The 18,843-nt window shown below is 37.2% G+C and overlaps 1 protein-coding gene across 2 annotated transcripts; it reads right to left on the minus strand.

Moving 5' to 3' along the window:
* Positions 1–1,834: 1,834 nt before the first annotated feature.
* On the minus strand, positions 1,835–17,236 carry LOC577681 (palmitoyltransferase ZDHHC17). Of its 2 annotated transcripts, XM_030989439.1 has the most exons (15): positions 17,129–17,236; positions 15,876–16,047; positions 14,015–14,132; positions 13,511–13,733; positions 13,100–13,164; positions 12,065–12,227; positions 11,204–11,329; positions 9,791–9,930; positions 9,206–9,306; positions 8,626–8,747; positions 7,995–8,151; positions 6,810–6,893; positions 4,766–4,923; positions 3,918–4,021; positions 1,835–3,640 (listed from the first exon to the last, which is right to left on the minus strand). In XM_030989439.1, exons 2-15 carry the CDS (start codon positions 16,033–16,035, stop codon positions 3,475–3,477), a joined length of 1,887 nt encoding a protein of 628 aa, XP_030845299.1. In that variant the 5' UTR covers positions 16,036–16,047; positions 17,129–17,236; the 3' UTR covers positions 1,835–3,474. The 2 variants fall into 2 exon arrangements, with proteins under 2 accessions (XP_030845299.1, XP_030845301.1); XM_030989441.1 differs by lacking the exons at positions 1,835–3,640; positions 3,918–4,021; positions 4,766–4,923 and adding an exon at positions 5,046–5,151.
* Positions 17,237–18,843: the final 1,607 nt, after the last annotated feature.

Here is an 18,843-nt window from a genome sequence, read left to right on the forward strand (position 1 = left end):
GGTCATGGAAAAGAAGAGAACTCCCCAAGATTTTAATTTAAATTTTCAATTATTATTAATGTATGCATATTCCTTCATAATGACCTCTTAAAGGTACTATGTCCCTTTTGCAGCCAACCTCAAATGCTGTAGAACTTTGCATGAATTATGAATATGTCATGTATGTCCTATCTGTGAAATTTAAACGTTAGCAGTGTCCTCATATTCAAATTATGCAAGGAAACCCATTTACTTGCTAGACTTCACTGTCAGACACTATTGAGTGACTGACTGGCTTTTTTTCTTCTTTGGTAATAACATACATGAAAAGAGTTGTAAAGGGTACATAAGCATTTGTCTACATCAATAACCCACTTCTTGTGATGGCCAAGATTAAACTGATTGAATCTTTGCGCAGCATAAAACGTATGACCATTCGGTACAATTGTCTGAAAACCAAGACTATTACTTTTGGGCTCTATAGCCCTAAAGTCGATTTGACAACTAATAGTCGTTATTTTCCCACTTGAAGACATTTTCAAGCCCCACCATTTTTAGGGAAGTTCTAAATTAGTATTATCTTTCAAATGCAGTTGGAATTTAACTTTTTCATTTTTTGGCCTGCAAATGGGACATAGTACCTTTAACTATAAATTGCATACATGAATAACCTCTCAACTATAATTTGCAAACAATGCAAATATCCTGACAACCTTTCAGTCCAATAGTTTTCAAAATGGTAAATTTTGAATATTTCCCTCCCCCGACATAAGAAACGCGAAATACGGCAATAAAATATACAGGTAAAAAACATACAAGTACATGCAGAATACATACTTTCAAATGCAAAATAGTACTTACTGGCACTTTTGCAATGATTGAGTTGTTTTTAAAAAAAATCATGATCCTCATACACTATAGCTCGGAAATAACCTTTTGTTTGCCATGAGTGTTAATTGGCACAATCACAGGCTTGCCATGTGTGCTGATAAGCACAATAACAGGCACGGATTTGTATTGCACTATGCAAACATTTTGTATGCTTCCCCATTTCCAGGCCTTGATTTGCTACATGAAAACCTAAAGCTGCCATAGTTGAGTGGTTTAAGCACTTGACTTGAAAAGCAAAGGTCAAGGGTTCGATCTCAGACATGGCACCAATGTCCTTTGGCAAGGCATTGAACTACATTTGCCACACCATACCCAGGAGAGAAATGGGGACCTGGGGGATGGCAAAAGCTTTTGTGTTAGTGATTGCCATATGCCCTCACGGTGACCAAATAGGAGGAATGCTCTCCAGGGAGTGGAGATGGTGCACATTGTGTGTGAAGGAATCCGATGTGATGGAGCTAATCAAGACCAGGGGTTTCACAAAGCCTTTTTTCAATGACAAATGACAAATATCAGTGACAAATCTGCTGATAACCAATCAGAAGCAAGGATTTCAGTAACTTATAACAAAAACTGTCATTTGTCACTGATGACAAGTTTTGTGAAACAGGGCCCAGAAATGGGGTAATTTGCAAAGCCGTTATGTTGCACAAAGCAATCCTTCGACAGATGGGTGCCTATTATATTGTGCAAAACTGCACACATGGCAAACAAGCAATCGTACAGAGAGGTGAATAAAGCAACCAAAGGGTTAAATACCAGAGATCATTTCTGTGCTAGGAAACTGAAAGAACAAGGTATAAAGGCAACGTTACAAACACAGGACTAAAAAAAGCTTATATATATATATACATCTATACAAACATGATTTCATGATTTTGCGGTTTCACCATGTGGGTAGTCCTGACAAGGACTGTTGGGTTTGAAAGTTGATAGAAACTGAAAGAAAGTGAGCTTCGGAATCGTCCTATGGAGGACTACTTCTAATTGTATGGAAAGAGACATGTAGAGAAATTTAAAGAAGTATCCTTTCGCGAGAAGAGTCCTGAACGGACTTCACCAACCCTTTTCTTTCCTTTTGAGGACTCCTCTCACAAAAGAATGCCCCTCTTAAAGCCTGCTGCACTACGTATAGCTACTTGCGCCCTCCATGTAGCAAACAATGCCAAAGCGGTGACCGTTGGTCCCCCATGGTCCCCTTTTTTTGTGTTAATTGAGAGCTGATTTGATGAGATAACCAACTGTCAATGATCATGCCTGGAGTTCTAATCCCTCCTGGCCAAACAAATGCAGATGGGCTTTAATTTCTCTAAAGGTCTCTACCCATGCAATACCAAGAAGTCCTCCAGAGGACCCAACCAAAAGAATACCTCTCTCAATTCCTTTCTATCCCCTTTCAAATCCACCGCCCTATTCAGGACTACCCACATGATGAAATCGCAACCTTATGAATTCATACACACCACCATGCATAAGCTAACCTTCAAAGACCATCTATACATAACATGTGAATCCAATTGTCTATATCTGATGCTACATGAAATATTTATAATGATTATCTCTAGACTGACGAACAAAGATAAAAGTAAGTATGATTGTAAGACATGCTCCAGCTATAAAAACTCTACAGTCAATTTTTAGAACTTTGGAGCAAGTGTCATCCAACGGCAAATGTCAGATCACACAGCGCAACTTTTGATTAGAACTATATATGACAGGTATTGTTGCAACTACAGACAAAGTGCATCATGGGAATACCGGAAGGTCAAAGGTCAACCTGAAATCCTTCGCAGACTTCACCCAGGCAAAGAAAGTAAAATTGGAAGGTTGGGAACCGTGATGAGAAACAAGTGGAAGAGGAGGCAATGGAAAGACGTTAAAAACAAAAGAATTAAATATCAGTGATTGACAGATCTCACTGAGTGCCTGGCAGAAGCGCACGAGTGGACAAGCAAGAAATGTAGTTTTCATATCGAGAAGAGGTTATTTAATAACTTTTAATGTTCTTTGACTAGACGCATGTGACACTTTTCAGTCTAGGTGTCACCCAACTGTTAACAATAGTTTATCATTTCGGCAATCACACTGTTAAGAAATTTGACTAAAGAAACCGTGTTTGGGTGTTTCTGTGAGATAAAAGTCTTTTGTCCATCTATACAATCCAAAAATTATTTGACATGATCGCTGACTAAAGGTTTTTTCTGGTATCACCACAATTAGTTGATAGTCTTGGCAAGCAATTTCTAATATTTGGCCGAGTCTCTTCTCCATCTATACAATCCTGAATTTAATGGACATGATCACCAACTGATGGTACTTTCTGGGATCACTACAATTTAGTAAATGGTCTTAACAAGCAATTTCTAATTTTTTGAAGAAATACTCGGAGAAACGACTTGTGTCATACAAGAAATAATGCAAAGAATCACCTATTTACGCTCTTCTGCCAAACACACGTTATGACATGTCACCTTGTTAGCTCTGGCCATTGTAGAGTTAAATACAAACCACTACCAGTTAAAAACACACTTCAAACTGCCATTTGTCATTCTCTAGACTCTAGACTGTCTCGTAGTAAGCATTGCCAGCGGTAATGCCATCGGGCTACACAAACTGGTAGTTCTCATGGTTGCTGACACTGACGTAGGTCGTTGAGGACGACTGGGTGAGATCGGTCGTGAACTGCCTGCCCCAGTTGATCTTCAGAGGGCGGCATAACCCCAAGCAGCGCAGACCAAAGAAGTCCACACAGTTCTTGACGACTCCCCGGCTGCAATGATAGAGACAGAATGAATTCAAATCAATTCATTATTCATATAACCATTAAACTTTGTCAACTTTATCACCTAAAGTATACCAAGCACTGATAATGTAAAAAAAAAATAGACAATTTTGCAAATTTTAATATTCACAGCTTTTTACCCTGTCTACATATCCATGTCCCTGTCTCAAAACAAATTGAGACAAAATAAGTGAGGGGTTTAGAGAATTCAGTAGGGTTACAGTAGGTTGTAATGTAAACAAAACTTAATCAATAAGGTACTCACTCGAACGGATTGATGAACTTTCCGGGTTTGTCTGGAACCTGTTCAAAGTGTGTGTAGCGTGACATGTTGAGTCTTTCATTTGTTGTGACACCTAGCCAGATCATCTGATTCAAAATGAAAACAAGAAATAAAACAACATTTAGACATCTTAAATTGGGATTAAGAATATGATTTAACAAGGAATAAAACAAGATTTAGACATTTTTTATCATCACTGAATATGAAATTGAACAAGATTTCTATTTAAATCAATAGCAAAAATTACAGGGATTCTTTGAAAGTGTATACAGTGTGAATTGGTTATTTCATTTGTTGTTACAAATTTCTGTAACTCAAGAATGAAAGGTGGACTGATTGATTTAGGACCTTTGTTGAATACTTTTAGATGTAAGCTTTAATGTGTCACATTCTCAAGAAACACAACTTGGAACAATTCAATTTGTCACATACATTAAAAATTCAGTATGGATATTATTATTTTATTTGTAAAAGGGAGTTTGTTGTCAGTTTCGACGTGCAGTAGGTCAAAATACCATTAATGGGTGGACAGGCCTTCCACATGGCAAACGCGTAGTCTTATCAGGAAATACCCCAATTCTCTTGGAGAGTCTTTGGGTAAGGGCAATATAAGTTAATGAATTTCTCCATACGAGGTGATTGATGGAAAATGCAGAACATTACATATGGCTTGCTGACCATAAAACTGAATGCTTATCCTGGTGATTATCAACACCTGTTATTGGGTAAACACCCAAATGGTGTCAAATTCCCAATGAGAGTCCACTTCTACGCATCTTTAAATGTACACGTATATCGCCAGAGCAAATGACGTATTAACGATTGCTTACCTGGAAGAGCTGACTGGCCAAGAGTACAATGACCCAGGTCATGTGGAGCAAGGAGTTGAGAGAGGTCCAGAAAATCCATGGCGAGCAGGACATGATCTGACCGAGATAGGCCCAGAACCCATCCTCTTCAAAGCTTGTGGTACACTCTTCAGACCAGTCTGATTGGTAAAAACATAGAATAAAAGAGAAGAACGAAAGTTAGTCTTGTGTGTGTGTGTAATTTGGATTTTTACAGACGTGTATCATTCAGATATGATTATTTACGTCTGGGGACCGACCTTTAATGTCACCAGTCTTATCGAATCAGACTTTATTTAAGAGGACCTGAGAAGGATAGGCCCGGAAGCCATCGTCTTGAAAGGTAGTGGTACACTCTTCAGACCAGTCTAATTGGTAAGAACATAGAATAGAAGAGAAGAACGAAAGTTTAAGAGGATCTCAGAACGATACACCAAAAAGTGATGGTCTCAAAAGATTGTGGAACCTTCTTCAGCCCAGTCTGATTGGTAAAAACATAGAATAGAAGAGAAGAACAAAAGTTTAGGAGGATCTCAGAAGGATACACCAAAAAGTGATCCTCTTCAAAGCTTGTGGTACACTCTTCAGCCCAATCTGATTGGTAAAAACATAGAATAGAAGAGAAGAACAAAAGTTTAGGAGGATCTCAGAAGGATACACCAAAAAGTGATCCTCTTCAAAGCTTGTGGTACATTCTTCAGCCCAATCTAATTGGTAAAAACATTTAATAAAAGAGAAGAAAACTTTAAGAGGATTTAAGAAGGATACACCAAAAAGTGATCGTCTTCAAAGCTTGTGGTACTCTTTTAAGCCCAATCTAATTAGTTAAAACATAGAATAGAAGAGAAGAAAAAAAGTTTGTCTTATCACATCAGACTATATTTATATCTTAAGAAGGATAGACCCAGAAGCAATCGTCTTGAAAGGTAGTGGTACACTCTTTAGCCTAATCTAATTGGTAAGAACATGAAATAAAAAAGAAGAATAAAAGTAAGTCTTATCACATCAGACTTTATCAAAGAGGACCCGACAAGAGTAAACCCATAAATATTTATTATGGTGGCTTCTTATACAGCGCACACCTCCATCACTTTGTGAGGCTCCTGGCGCTCCTACATTATTACCCTGGTCATGGCTGGCGGTCAAATATGTAGCCCTCTGGCAAATTGGGTACCCATTTACACCCGGGTGGAGAGTGGCAAAAGTGGATTAATGTCTTGCCAAAGGATGTTAGTGTCAAACTGGGATTCCAAGGTTCAAACCTTGGATTGAAAGTCAAAGGAATGAACCACTATACCATGACACTTCCACACGCATGAATAGAGAAAGACAAAAGTAAGTCTTATCATGTCACACTTTACACAAGACGATCTGACCCAGAATGCATTGTCTTAAAAGGTTGTGGGTATAATCTTTAGCTAAGTCTCATCAACAACTAAAGATGGTTAATTGAGACTTATGATATGACATCTTTGCATGTTGAACTATCGCATTTGTTGTTACCTATGTCCAAGTTAAATGTTCTACTCTGTACCCATATGTATCTTATTGATGTTTATAATGTGTAACCTTGTACCGACATGCAAATGAAACAAATTTCCAATCATTGGACAATAAATTTGAATATGAATATGAATATGAAATGAATCTAACTATGACTTACAGGCATCACAGATAGCCTTACGATATTAGGCCTTGTAGAGGCATGAAAGGATGCGTCCGGAATGCAGACGGCATAATAGTCAGAGATGTTTGCTAACTAAAGGTTCATTTTTGACATCTGAATAAATGATGTGGTAACATGAAACCTACTTAGGATAATACATGTATCTAATTAATTCTTCATGAATCAATTTTGTACAAGTCAAATTTTTCTGAAGTAAAATTAATTTTCAGTACCAAACTATGCAAAACAAGTATTATTTGCACTTCCTTAATCAAATTTTGAAAGTCAAACTATTGTTTGCAGTCCCAACAGATTTGATTAACGCAGAATTAACTGTAATTAGAAGTAGTGTCGACTTACAGTTGATGCATGCATAGAAGTATAAGACTAGGCAAGGTAGTAGAGCCGTCAGGTACAGAACAAAATGATGGTGGTTGCCAGATCCTGCGAGGAAATAAAAAAATTAAAACATCATCATCATCATTCATTAAAAGTCAGCATTTTTACTCTTACGAGTGGTTACTGACTTTCGCCCCATGATGACACTCACTCCATCCACTACTTCTTGTCTACAGCATCCTTCTCATTTAGACAAACCTTACATCATTCTTCCTTCACCAAAGAACAGCACATAAATATTATGCCCTTCAAATAACATTATCAACTATGTTAAGCCTCAGTCACAAATGCCATTACGAACTGCTACGAACGCTGTACGAATGATTTTCAGACAATGGAAATTCCGGAAGACAATGGAAAAACAGGGAGATTCGTACAAAATTATCGTTTGTACGAACCTTTGTGACCGTAGCATTAACTATTTTTTCCCCACTGTGGGAAGCAAAGCCCCCCCCCCCCTCCCCCAAGAACTTGAGTGCTAAACAAGATCTTCCAAGAACATATCACTTTTACATTCAGAAGTTGAACGATACAAGAAATAAAATTCTAAATGCAATGATGGTTTGTAAAACTGAATGCTAAAGGAATAAGTTTCTATCTACCATTTCTGGGGTTACACTTTTTCCCACTTCGGTAGACTTTAGGAGAAGAAAACTGCCCCAATAATCTTTCATTATACCTACAGCATTTACGAAACATTTCCTGGCAAAGAATTAATTGATTCCATCCAAGGAGCCATAAAACTTGATTCAGATCTAATTCAAGTTAGATGCAAACTTTGAAGTTTAAAGACGCATTTTAGTGGGCTATATATGGGGAATTTGACACCATTCAGGTGTTTACCCAATAACAGGTAGTGTCTATCACGAGGATTAGCCTTATGACTAACAGACCTTATGTATAAATGCTCTGCGTTTTTCCACCAATCACCCCATTGGAAAAGTCATTATTTGACATCTCTCTTTCCCCAAGACTATTTGAGAGACTAGGGTGTAATGCTTGACCGGACCAGGCTTATGCTGTGTGTGAGGCTTATACACCCTTAGACGGTATTTCCATCGAGTCTTGTGCAAGCGAAGTAGGACCTACTGCACATTGAAACAAACTACCATCCCCCTTTAGCATCAAGATAAATGATCCACTCACCGATGCAGTTGTCTACCCACGGGCAGTGATGGTCAAACCTAGCCACACATCGGTCACAGTGAGAACAGTGCTTGCTTCTGATTGGTCGTTTGATCAGGCATGTCGTACAGAATTTACTCAACTCCAACTGCCCAGTCTCTGCTAACTCTATGATGGTCTATGAAATTTCAGATATAAATAAACATGAGATAAGGTTTGACAATATATTCATGGGTTTGGTGTTTCGAATCTACTCAATTCAGAACAAGTGTCAAGCTTTTGATTCCCTCTCTCTCTATAATTTTGAGTGTATTCCCAATGCGGTACATTCTGCCATTCTCGATTAAGAGCAATTTACTTGTAACTGATCACTTAAGTCTCTAAATTGGCAATACATTGTAAAATATTAAATCACTTTTTGGGGGTGCAATTGGCAATTTTGGGTTGAATTTTACAATTTTCCTTCACATTAAGGTGGACTGCTTGAACTGGGGTCTTTGTTGAATACTTCCCGATGTAATTTTTTACATGTCACATTCTCAAGAATCATAAATCAGGGAATTTTCCACATGCTTAAAAATACAAACTTTGGTAATAGTATGAATAATGTAGATGCTAACAGTAAATTTTAAAAAACAAGAATAGAACTCACTCTTTTCCTGTCTTCCTGAGAACACTGGATAACCCCTGGGTCTCGTTTCATCGTTGCCCAGAATTGATAATACATGCAGACGGAGGACGCAAAGAAGATCACATTGTGAAGTAAAGACTGATGTGAACGGAAACGTCAAGGATAAAAACTTACAAAGGCATTGCTATGAAATACTTTTATATTCTAAGTTGTGATGTAAAGTAATATCACTTCCTACATGCAATGGACAACTCACAGATTTGCCCTCCACTGTTGCATATATTCTTCATTGCCCAACTAAATTTAGAATGTGTGTAGCATGCATGCTGTACCAGGAGGCAATATCACAGCTGATTTCCCTTCTTCAAAATTCTTCCTGATGAACATGAAAGTGATATTTGTCCCTCCCTCCCTCCCTCCCTTTCTTTCTTTATCTCTCCTTTTCTCTCTCTTTTTTGCTTCCTTCCTTCCTTCCTCCTTCTTTCCCTCCCTTCATCCCTCTCTAACTTCCTCCATGTTTCTATCTATTCTTGGGTTCGTTGTCAGGGGGAGGGGATAGTTGTCAAGGGGTAGTCATCCTAATATGGTTTGTAAAGGATATGAGGCCACAGGAAGTAAGCATAGGTGGTGTGGAGGAAAAACTTTGTTGAAAAAGAGATGCAGAGTGAAACAAGCTCGCCAAATCGGTGATCAAAAAACGTCCTGTGGAAAAGAGGAAAGACAAAAAATATCTGACTATTGATACGAAAGTCTCTGTGCATTGAATTGCAAGCCTAATTCTACTTCTCATCATAAATATCATCAATACCAGGGTTACAATAATCATTATCACTATTACTATGATCACCATCACCATCATCACACCAACATTATCATCATCATCACCATCCTAACCACCACCACTACCACCATCATGACCACCACAACCACCACCATCACCTTCTCAACTGCTACCATCACCATCATCACTACCACCATAATCGCCATGATCTTTATCATTACCACCTATCAATCATATTCACTATCATTATCATCATCATTATCATCATCAATATCACCTTCATCATCATCATCATCATCAATATCAATATCATCATCATCACCATCACCATCCCCACCACAGGCACCACCACCACCACCACAGGCACCATCATCAACAACAATCGTTTTGGTCGAACCAACTTACCTGAACAGCGTGTACACCACTCCATAGGTGCAGAGTGCAGCGATCAGTTTAACCCACCAGGGCTGACTGAGTTGAGGTATGGCACCCATCAGGAAGATCACCAAGAACGGAACAATTTGCATCACACGTTTCCTTACAGTCTAAGGATAGAAAATAAAGAAGAAGAACATTTCAAATTGTTTGTTTTACCTCTTGACTACTCTCGGAGAGGACCTAAAACCGTTGGTCCTCTGGTTGCTTACTAACAAGCATTAATGCTTTCTTTAAGCAGTCAGGTAAAATAACCACCACCACCACTACATTAGAAAACATGGGTATGCTTGTAAGTAAGTGACCAGGGGACTGATGGCTTAAAGTCCTCTCTGAGGGACTTGATAATGAGGATTAATGCCTTACCAAAGGTTACTAGCACATTGAATTTGTTTTCAAACCCAGGACCTCCCTGTTACAAGACCACTGTTCTACCACTGAGCCACCGCGCCTCCCATTTGAAGGCTGCCACTTTTAACTCTTACTCTACTGAGCTACTTGAAACTCATGATTCTGACTTCATACAGAATATGGGCACAGTATGAAAATTGCTGAGAATTGCACTTAAAGGGATACGGTAACTTTGTCTCAGATTCTGAAACAAAATCTGGATTTAGCTCATGCTGCAATGATAATTATAAACCTTTAGGTCAGTCAGGAACCCCATGACTTTTACAAGCCGATCGCATGTCTGATTATCAAAATATTCATGATTGGAATTACAAACTTTGAAAACAGTTTGCCTAACGTTTTTCATAACACTACAGTCTATTGGGGAAAACGATCATGGTAAAACCGGTCACTCAAACAATTTTTACTTTTTTGAGGTACTTCTTGATCATTTTGAAGCGTGATTTTTGTAGGACTTCAATATAACATCATATCACAGACAATGATAACACATAGGTCCGTGCATCTCAGATTTAACATTGTTAAACGATCCCTTTAATTTTGTCATAAATCTATTATTTTTCATATAATTTTACAATTATGCAAACATGATAAATTAATGAAGAGAAAAAGGTCTGTGCGATCTTATTTTGGGCACAAATGCTGTATAATATTTACTCTAAAGAAAAGAAAAACAACTGACTATCTTACATATTCCATTGTTTTACAGACTTATATGTTTTTTTAATTTTACTCACATACATCTCTGATTATTTTTGTGGTCTTATCTTTCCTGTATAAGAATTATCTTAACCAAAAAATTTAGAGAAAACGTTATTTAATGCTAGCATAGGACAATAATTACTTTTTTATAAATAAACAGTTTATCTCCTCCCTCTTTCTTTGACTCTCTCTCTCTCTCTCTCTCTTACTCTCTCTCTTTCTTTTTCACTCTCTCACTCCTCCTCACCTAAGTTCTCTCAAGCCACCTACCTTATTTGATTTGAGTCTCTTTAATATCGTTGAATTGTCAACCTCTGCTTCCCCTCTGAACTCTTTTATTCTCATAATCAAGTATCCGTTCCGCCTTAGCTTCGCCAGGTCCATACATGTCTGATGCTGTAAATTGATAAGAAACAAGATATGAGTAGATTTATCGTAAGGAGAGGGCGCCAGTGCGTGCCAATATCTGCCCCCCTCCCCTCCCCCACACGCACATACACACATTTTTCTCATTTTTTTAATTCAAGTAATCTGGATTTTTTTTGGGGGGGAGGGGGGATGGGTGCTGAAAACTTCACTTAATTTGAAGCGTAGCATCCCCCCCCCCCCCCCCCCCCCCCCCTCTACACACACAAATGTTTTAGTGACGTTACTGGATACTAAAACATGTGTAATTGAATGTTATTGATCTGCATCTACAAGATACAGAAAATGTTGAAGAGGTAAACAAAATCTCATGGATAATATGACATTATATTTGTCACAAGATTTTGACTCAATTATAAAAGTTGGTTTACATATGTTTGTACCTCCTGCTTTTTGCAAGAAAGGTAAAATTGGAAGAAAAGTATAATTTAACACAAAAGTATTTTTGGGAAAAAAAAAGGCATTTAGGATTCATAACACTAGTCTAAGGGCTAAAAAGCAGCATTTTAATCTTCCAATATAGGAACTGTTTTAAAAAATTGGGAATTTAAGATGAATAACACTATTTTAAATGCCAAAAAACAGCATTTTTAATCTTCCAAAATAGGAACAGTTAACGGCTATGCTATGCTAGCAGTTTGTGCACTATATTTACAAGTACCAATCGAAGCCGTCCAATGTCTATATACCCATTCTTGCACTTACGCTTTTGTTTTCCATGTAGGTGTCGGCTCCAAACTTGACTAGGCAGTTGATGGCAGCCATGTTGCCTTGCACTGCGGCCCAATGGAGGGCACCATTCTCGAACTTCTTGTCCTGGATGTTAGGGTTCGCTCCGACAGTGAGGAGAAGACGAGTAGGGTCCATCCTGGAGTGAAAAATAGGGGGGGAAATTTAGGAACACTATCACGACAAACTTTTTAAGAACCCCAAGACGCGAGTAGCCTGGGCCTTTTCAGCTGCAGCACCTTGTCTTTGGAATAATTTACCATTTAATTTGAGAATGAGAACTTCCTTAGAGACCTTTTAATCCAAGCTGAAATCTTATATTTTTTGATAATACCTGTACTTGGCACTTTGACACTCATCCAAACTCTCTCATTCTTTCTATTTTTCTTGTGCGCCTCGGAATAAAATTGTCTAGATAGACAATGCTATATAAATGCCTATTATTATTATTATTATTACAGGTCCACATACATGTACATGTGATTTTACAGATAACTGCACAGCGTTGACAATACTTCTCTTTCTTTCTTTCTTTCTTTTTTTTTTGGGGGGGGGGGGGGCAAATAAAAAACATTCATACTTCTATTTACAAGCATTCATCCTTGTTTACAAATCCTGGCAGAGAAATAAACCGTTATAGATTATTTACAGAATGACATGTATAGGATGTTCCAGCTCTCTGCTGATAGAATACTAATCCCTGAATTGATGGGTATACATGTTAATAGCAAGTAAGTTTTAAAGGTGGGGTTAAATCCAAATATAAGTTTATTCCTATTGATGTGCAGGGCTGCATGCATTTCATATTTTGATATTCAAACATCAAAATATATTTCTTAGATTTTTAAATATTTTTTTCAAAATAATTTTCTCAGACCTGCTAAGCTCCACCCTAAAAAAATGCTCCAGATCTCCAGATATCAAATTCACCATGAGAGCCCACTCCTATGTGTCTTGAAGATATAAATATACTTACAACAACTACTTGTTTAAATGCTAAGATATACTTACGAGAATGCTTTATAAGAAGACCACATCAACGGTGTCATACCATTACCATCAATCATATTGACATCCTGCAAAGGGGGGAATTAAACAAATTTTGTACAGTTGTCAAATTTATGTTTTTTAGTTCACTTTATTCAACTATATCAAATAAGATATACAAAGCACGTAATACAGTTAACAATATAAAATAAATGGTAAGGATTATCACCCCCCCCCCCCCCTCACAAAAAAACAAAAAAACAAATTTTAAAAAAAACAAAAAAACAAAACAAAACAAACAAAACAAACAAACAAACAAAACAAACAAAAAACAAAAAACAAACAAACAAACAAACAAAATTATATATTTATATATATACAAACTATTACGACACCATCAAAACACTCTAGATCAACCAAGAGAAATTTACTCACCTGGCCTTTAGCTATGAGATATGCTACAATAGGTGTGTGGGCAAATTGGCAAGCTAGGTGTATGCCGCTGCAACCCTCCCCGTCCCTAAGGGAGGGGTCAGCCCCGTACTGCATCAAAAGGACCACCATAGGGAGGTGCCCCTGGCGCACCGCCCAGTGGAGGGGGGTGGAGTTCAGGTCCCCGCCCAGCTTGTCAAGGATGGCTTCTTTGGAAACGAGATATCTGTTTGTCATTCAAATAAGAAGAAATAGGTAATAACTTTGTATTAGAGAATTTTGAATATGTTTGTACTTTTGCAATATTGTCCAAGAGATTACCAAGTGTCAAGGAATAATAAATTTTGATCATTACTAAAAGAATCATTTTCTTTGATATTTATGACAGTATTACATTCTCATTATCAAATGGTTTGCAATGCTCCATAAATGTATATTAGCCAGATTTTCAAAGCCATACAATAAAAAGTAACATGTCAAAACCCCTTGGGGAGCCGCCTGCCTCACCTCACAATCTCGGCTCTGTTGTTGATTGCAGCCCAGTGCAATAACGTAACATTCTCTGGATCAGGTTCATTCACATCATATCCTTCGTCAACCAGCTTACGCACTCGGTCGATCATACCTGGAAAAAATTACAATGTTTGGTATCTTAAGAAAATGCATTGAATCTGCTCAAACTGATAGAAAATAACAAGCACCATACATGTACAAAGATGTACATGAACATGGTCATCAGAATAACTAACAGGAGCAATGATTAAAAAGTACTTAGAATAGTATACCATATAAATATGTAGAAATAAAAGAAAAGTATATATAAAGAAGAAAAGTATACATAAAGAAGATAAATATATGTCGTGTTTATAAAGATAATAGCATAATTTTCTCACAAATGTACTACAGAAGGAACAGGCAGAGTGCTAACATTGTGATGGGGGTAATTATTGGGAAAAAATATCCTGATGATCTAGCAATGTGCTACAATTACCGTTATATCAAAGTAAGTACTAGTGTCGGGATATGAATATATTTAGACTACCCCTGATTGTATGTCTTAAAAAGTCACTTATAAATCTTCATTTTCTTTTTGATTTAGTGAAAATGGAAGAAGAAACTAATGTTTACTAGTTTTCAATATTTTATAGCATCTACATGTATCACATTACGTGGCTTAACAATCTGTATAACTACCAAGTTGATTTGTAAAAGCTATTTTTATTAATTTGCAGAGCTGTTACCTGCCATGCATGGACCATTAATCAGGTCAAGACCTGGGCTTTTCCCATTATGTTTTCCTTTTCTTGCTATGTCTTTGTCATAATGTCTCTGTTCCTCTTTTTCTGTTCTCAATAAAGTCATGTACCAACAATATTTTAGTTAAAGGTAAAGACCATTAGACCAGTATTGGAAACACCCCAATTTCAAAAAATAAAATGGAAGCTCTCATTACCAATCATGTGAAAGAATGTTTTGAATAATACATGATGATAAAAATGTTGCCGGGAAACCACCTACTAATTGATGTATTTGGTAAATTAGTTTATCTATTGGTGTGTGAGAGATAAAAATGCATGTGTCGTGCACGTGCGCGTAGTCCCATATACATCTTTCTGTGTACAGTGCTTGTAACTTTATGAAGACTGGGCTAAATTTCTTATCATTTTGATGATTCCAGAACCTTGCAGTACATCTATGCTAGATGATCAACCTGTTCTGATCGATTTCACAACGTTTCTTTCACAATGCAATCGCATGACCATAACTGGTCTTTATCTTTAAAGAGTACAAATCACACAAAAAAATGTACCGGTATATGCTCTTGGTGTAAAGGAGTCCACATTGCTATACTGTAGTCCAAAGTATGAGCTTCAAATATTCCAACTACAAAGAGATAATACACTCTCATAAAACTCAGAAACATCTTCTTGAGACCACTCAATAGGCCTGCCTTCATCATTTCGAGATTGCCAAATAGCCTGCTATTTCTGATTTGGGAAATAATCCTGAAGTTACAAATTGCGTCTTCATTAGCTCGAGATTCGACCTCAAAACTTGACCTTGAGAAATTAGCTCGAGATGTTTTGCTCAGCGTTAGCGCATAATGCAAGTGAAGACGCACAGGACAAAAAGCTGGATATTTTGCCAAAAAGCTGGATATTTTGCTAAATAGTGGGATATTTTGCAAACTATCCCAAGATATCTTGGGATGACAATCCCGACCAAATATCCTTCTGATTGCTACTTCGGTCTGATGAAGACGCAGATTAGCTGGATAGTTTGCGATCGGGATAATTCAAATAGCTGGATATTTGGCAATCTCGAGGTAGTGAAGACAGGCCTAACATGATGTACCAACAACACTCACCATACTGTGTGGCCTTCACGATGTCCATCTGGTCAGGGTCAGTCTTAGCGTTCTCTGATTTTGGTTCGGTAATGCTGTCTGCAGGAGGGTTGTGAGGGTCATAGTAACCCAGGGTCTCCCCGGACGGCTGGACCGGGTACGGCTTCACCTCCTCCATCATGGCGGTCGAATCCTGCCCGGGAATAGATCAGGGTCAAAAGTTAGCTCCAAGAAGAAAAATATGAATATAATATTGGATGGTTTTGAGTGTGATACAAGAATAGATTGCGCGAGCTATGACAATATTGAACGAGTCAAAGACGAGTCTAATATTGTCTTAGCGAGTGACTGGTCATGTGTACGCTTTCAACCAATCATTTGATTAGGATCCACATGATCAACTTATAACACCAAATAATCACCTGAAAGGTAAAATAAAATGAGATTTTCAAAAAAATAATAATAGTCTGAGAGTCTAGGTCTAGATCTAGATACACTTCTTTTAAAAAACTTATTCCAAATCATGGCAAATGAGTGATTGACAGAATGACCATCCTATTTCATGAATGATGAGTAACTCTGTTCATCAACATCCATGTTAAACCTCTCCAAATTCAGTTAAAGATAGTCAGACTCATTCCTAAACAGAACTGTGAGCTGTGGCCATCAAAAATAGCTTTGTCATTTGACTTTTTACAGTTTGTTTATCATTTTCTCAATTTATGTGACAACTGATTGATTGATTGATTTATTCGGCCACAATGTGGAAATATCCTTTACAACCAGCATTACAATAATACAAGAAACAGAGTACAATAATATGAAACATGCAAAACAATTAGATCTAGTCTAGGCTAGATAGATCTAGCAAACGATTTCGAAAGCAACAAAAATCTTGACCTTTCACAGAAATGAGTGATGTCACTGAAATTCATCATCAAATGACTCTCATTTCACTCCATAAACATCAGCAAAGCATTATCATTACAATCAAAAGTTTCTAGTATCCCAAAATAGTACAAAATATAATCTTTAAATCTTAAATTTCAATTCATTAAAAGTATAACAACAAGAGAGCTGCTGAATGTTTCACTACAGTCCCACATGTTAAGAAATGGGTTGTTAATCACCATCTTTTACAGTAAACGAGAAGACGGCGTCTAAAATTACAAATAAAATTAAAAAAATAAAATTACTTTATTAATCTATTCCTCTCATGATTTACATATTTCCTAATTATTAGTTTTATAGCAAAAATTCAAAATTACACTTACCAAGTTAGGTTTGGGGTGATTTACAACAAATGATTTGCACGAGCTCAACGTCTCTCTTCACACAGCGTTGATTCACTATAGGCCTACACTGCTACAGCATTGATTTACTGCATTCTACGAAAATGAGTTCCTAGCTTCATCACTTTGTACGCCTATTACGCATTGGTTGGTAGTTGAAGTTTTCAACAATTTTGGTGAATAAAGGGCGCGGTCGGGTATTTTTAAAAGGCCTAAACAAAATTGACCTTTTTATTTATTTCAGCACTAATTGGACTTATATTTCGCTATTAATTACAATAAACGTCAGAAGTAAATACCAGGGGTAGATTTTTCGTACCAAAAATGACTTCATAAAAATCAGGCGCCGATCGAGTGCCAAATATTTGGTCGTACCCCTGCACCCCCAAACGCAAATAAAAAGAAGAGAGAAAGAAAACATGAAAGATAAGGAAAACGCCAATAACTGACGTTTGTATTCATTATTAGATCATTAGTCAGTAAAGTATCAGACAGGTAATCATATCGCTGATGCTGTTTGGGTACAACTTTTACATAAATTTTGAAAAGAATTCCAGTGGGGCAGGGGGCAAATTTATTATGGATACTCAGATTTGGTAATTGGACGGGGTGTGCCGCTCAAGCCTCGAAACCCCTATCCATTATAAGGGGTCATTTGGGGTCATTTTTCTCGAAAAATACCAAGTTATCACAATCTTGGGGTGATTTTTAGGCCGTGTTTGCATGGCACCCGAAATTCGAAGTTGCAAATTTTGAAAAACGGACCCATTTCGAATGGTATTATTGTTAAAAGTAGGACCCATGTTTAGGGATTTTTTGGGCGGTGAAAAAGTGACCCATTGGAGCGGCACACCCCGTATGTCCTAATATATGAATTACAAAAAAACAGAAAAACAATTAAAGGTAATTTTGAAAATTGGGTGGATATAGGATTCTTTACAATTTTGATATGTTTGGATGCCCATGTGGATGTATTATAAGCACTAAAACATTTAGCCCCTAAAACACTGCTTTCGAGAAAGATTGAATACAAAAATTTACCGGGCTTCCGGTAAATTTTGATAAATTTAAAATAGCACAATGGTAGCTGCGACCATGAAAATCTCAGAATGCAGTTGTGATATATTCCAAACGGGAATAGTTAATCGGTCGATTTTAGTCAAAAAACATTGTTTTATAGCTTAACTAATATCTTGACCTTGAGAGGGAGCTATACAACATCCAAAGTGTATTACTTACAATTTCATAACTTTAGACTCGATTTCAACCGCGTCAACGATCACTGAATATTGCCGATTGCATATGCTTCCAATATGTTCATTTGAACCAAATTCATGACCCCATACCAAAACTGCTTTGTATTACCTTTAAGTTAGTGCTAAATTCGATGATTACTCAATATTACTACTTTTACTCTTTTTTTTAATTGCCTTGTTAAGAAATGCAAGAACGCCTTTCAATGTGTTAGAATATGCTTTGGTTTAAAAAAAAGAAGATAGTGTCGTGTAGTATTGTCCCAAAAATCCGGTTAATTATAAAGTACCCTAATATTTACTAGCCTGACGAGATGCTTAGTTTGAGATGCACTTAAAAGCCAAGTTTATATCTTTATAATCCTTCCCCATATAGAAAGACCAAGTCCATTCATAATCCACTTCTCAGGAAAGACCACCACTAATATGTTTAAAAACCTTATG

This window comes from Strongylocentrotus purpuratus, unplaced genomic scaffold, assembly GCF_000002235.5.
Source record: "Strongylocentrotus purpuratus isolate Spur 01 unplaced genomic scaffold, Spur_5.0 spur5_scaffold_18, whole genome shotgun sequence".
NCBI classification, from domain to species: Eukaryota; Metazoa; Echinodermata; class Echinoidea; order Camarodonta; family Strongylocentrotidae; genus Strongylocentrotus; species Strongylocentrotus purpuratus.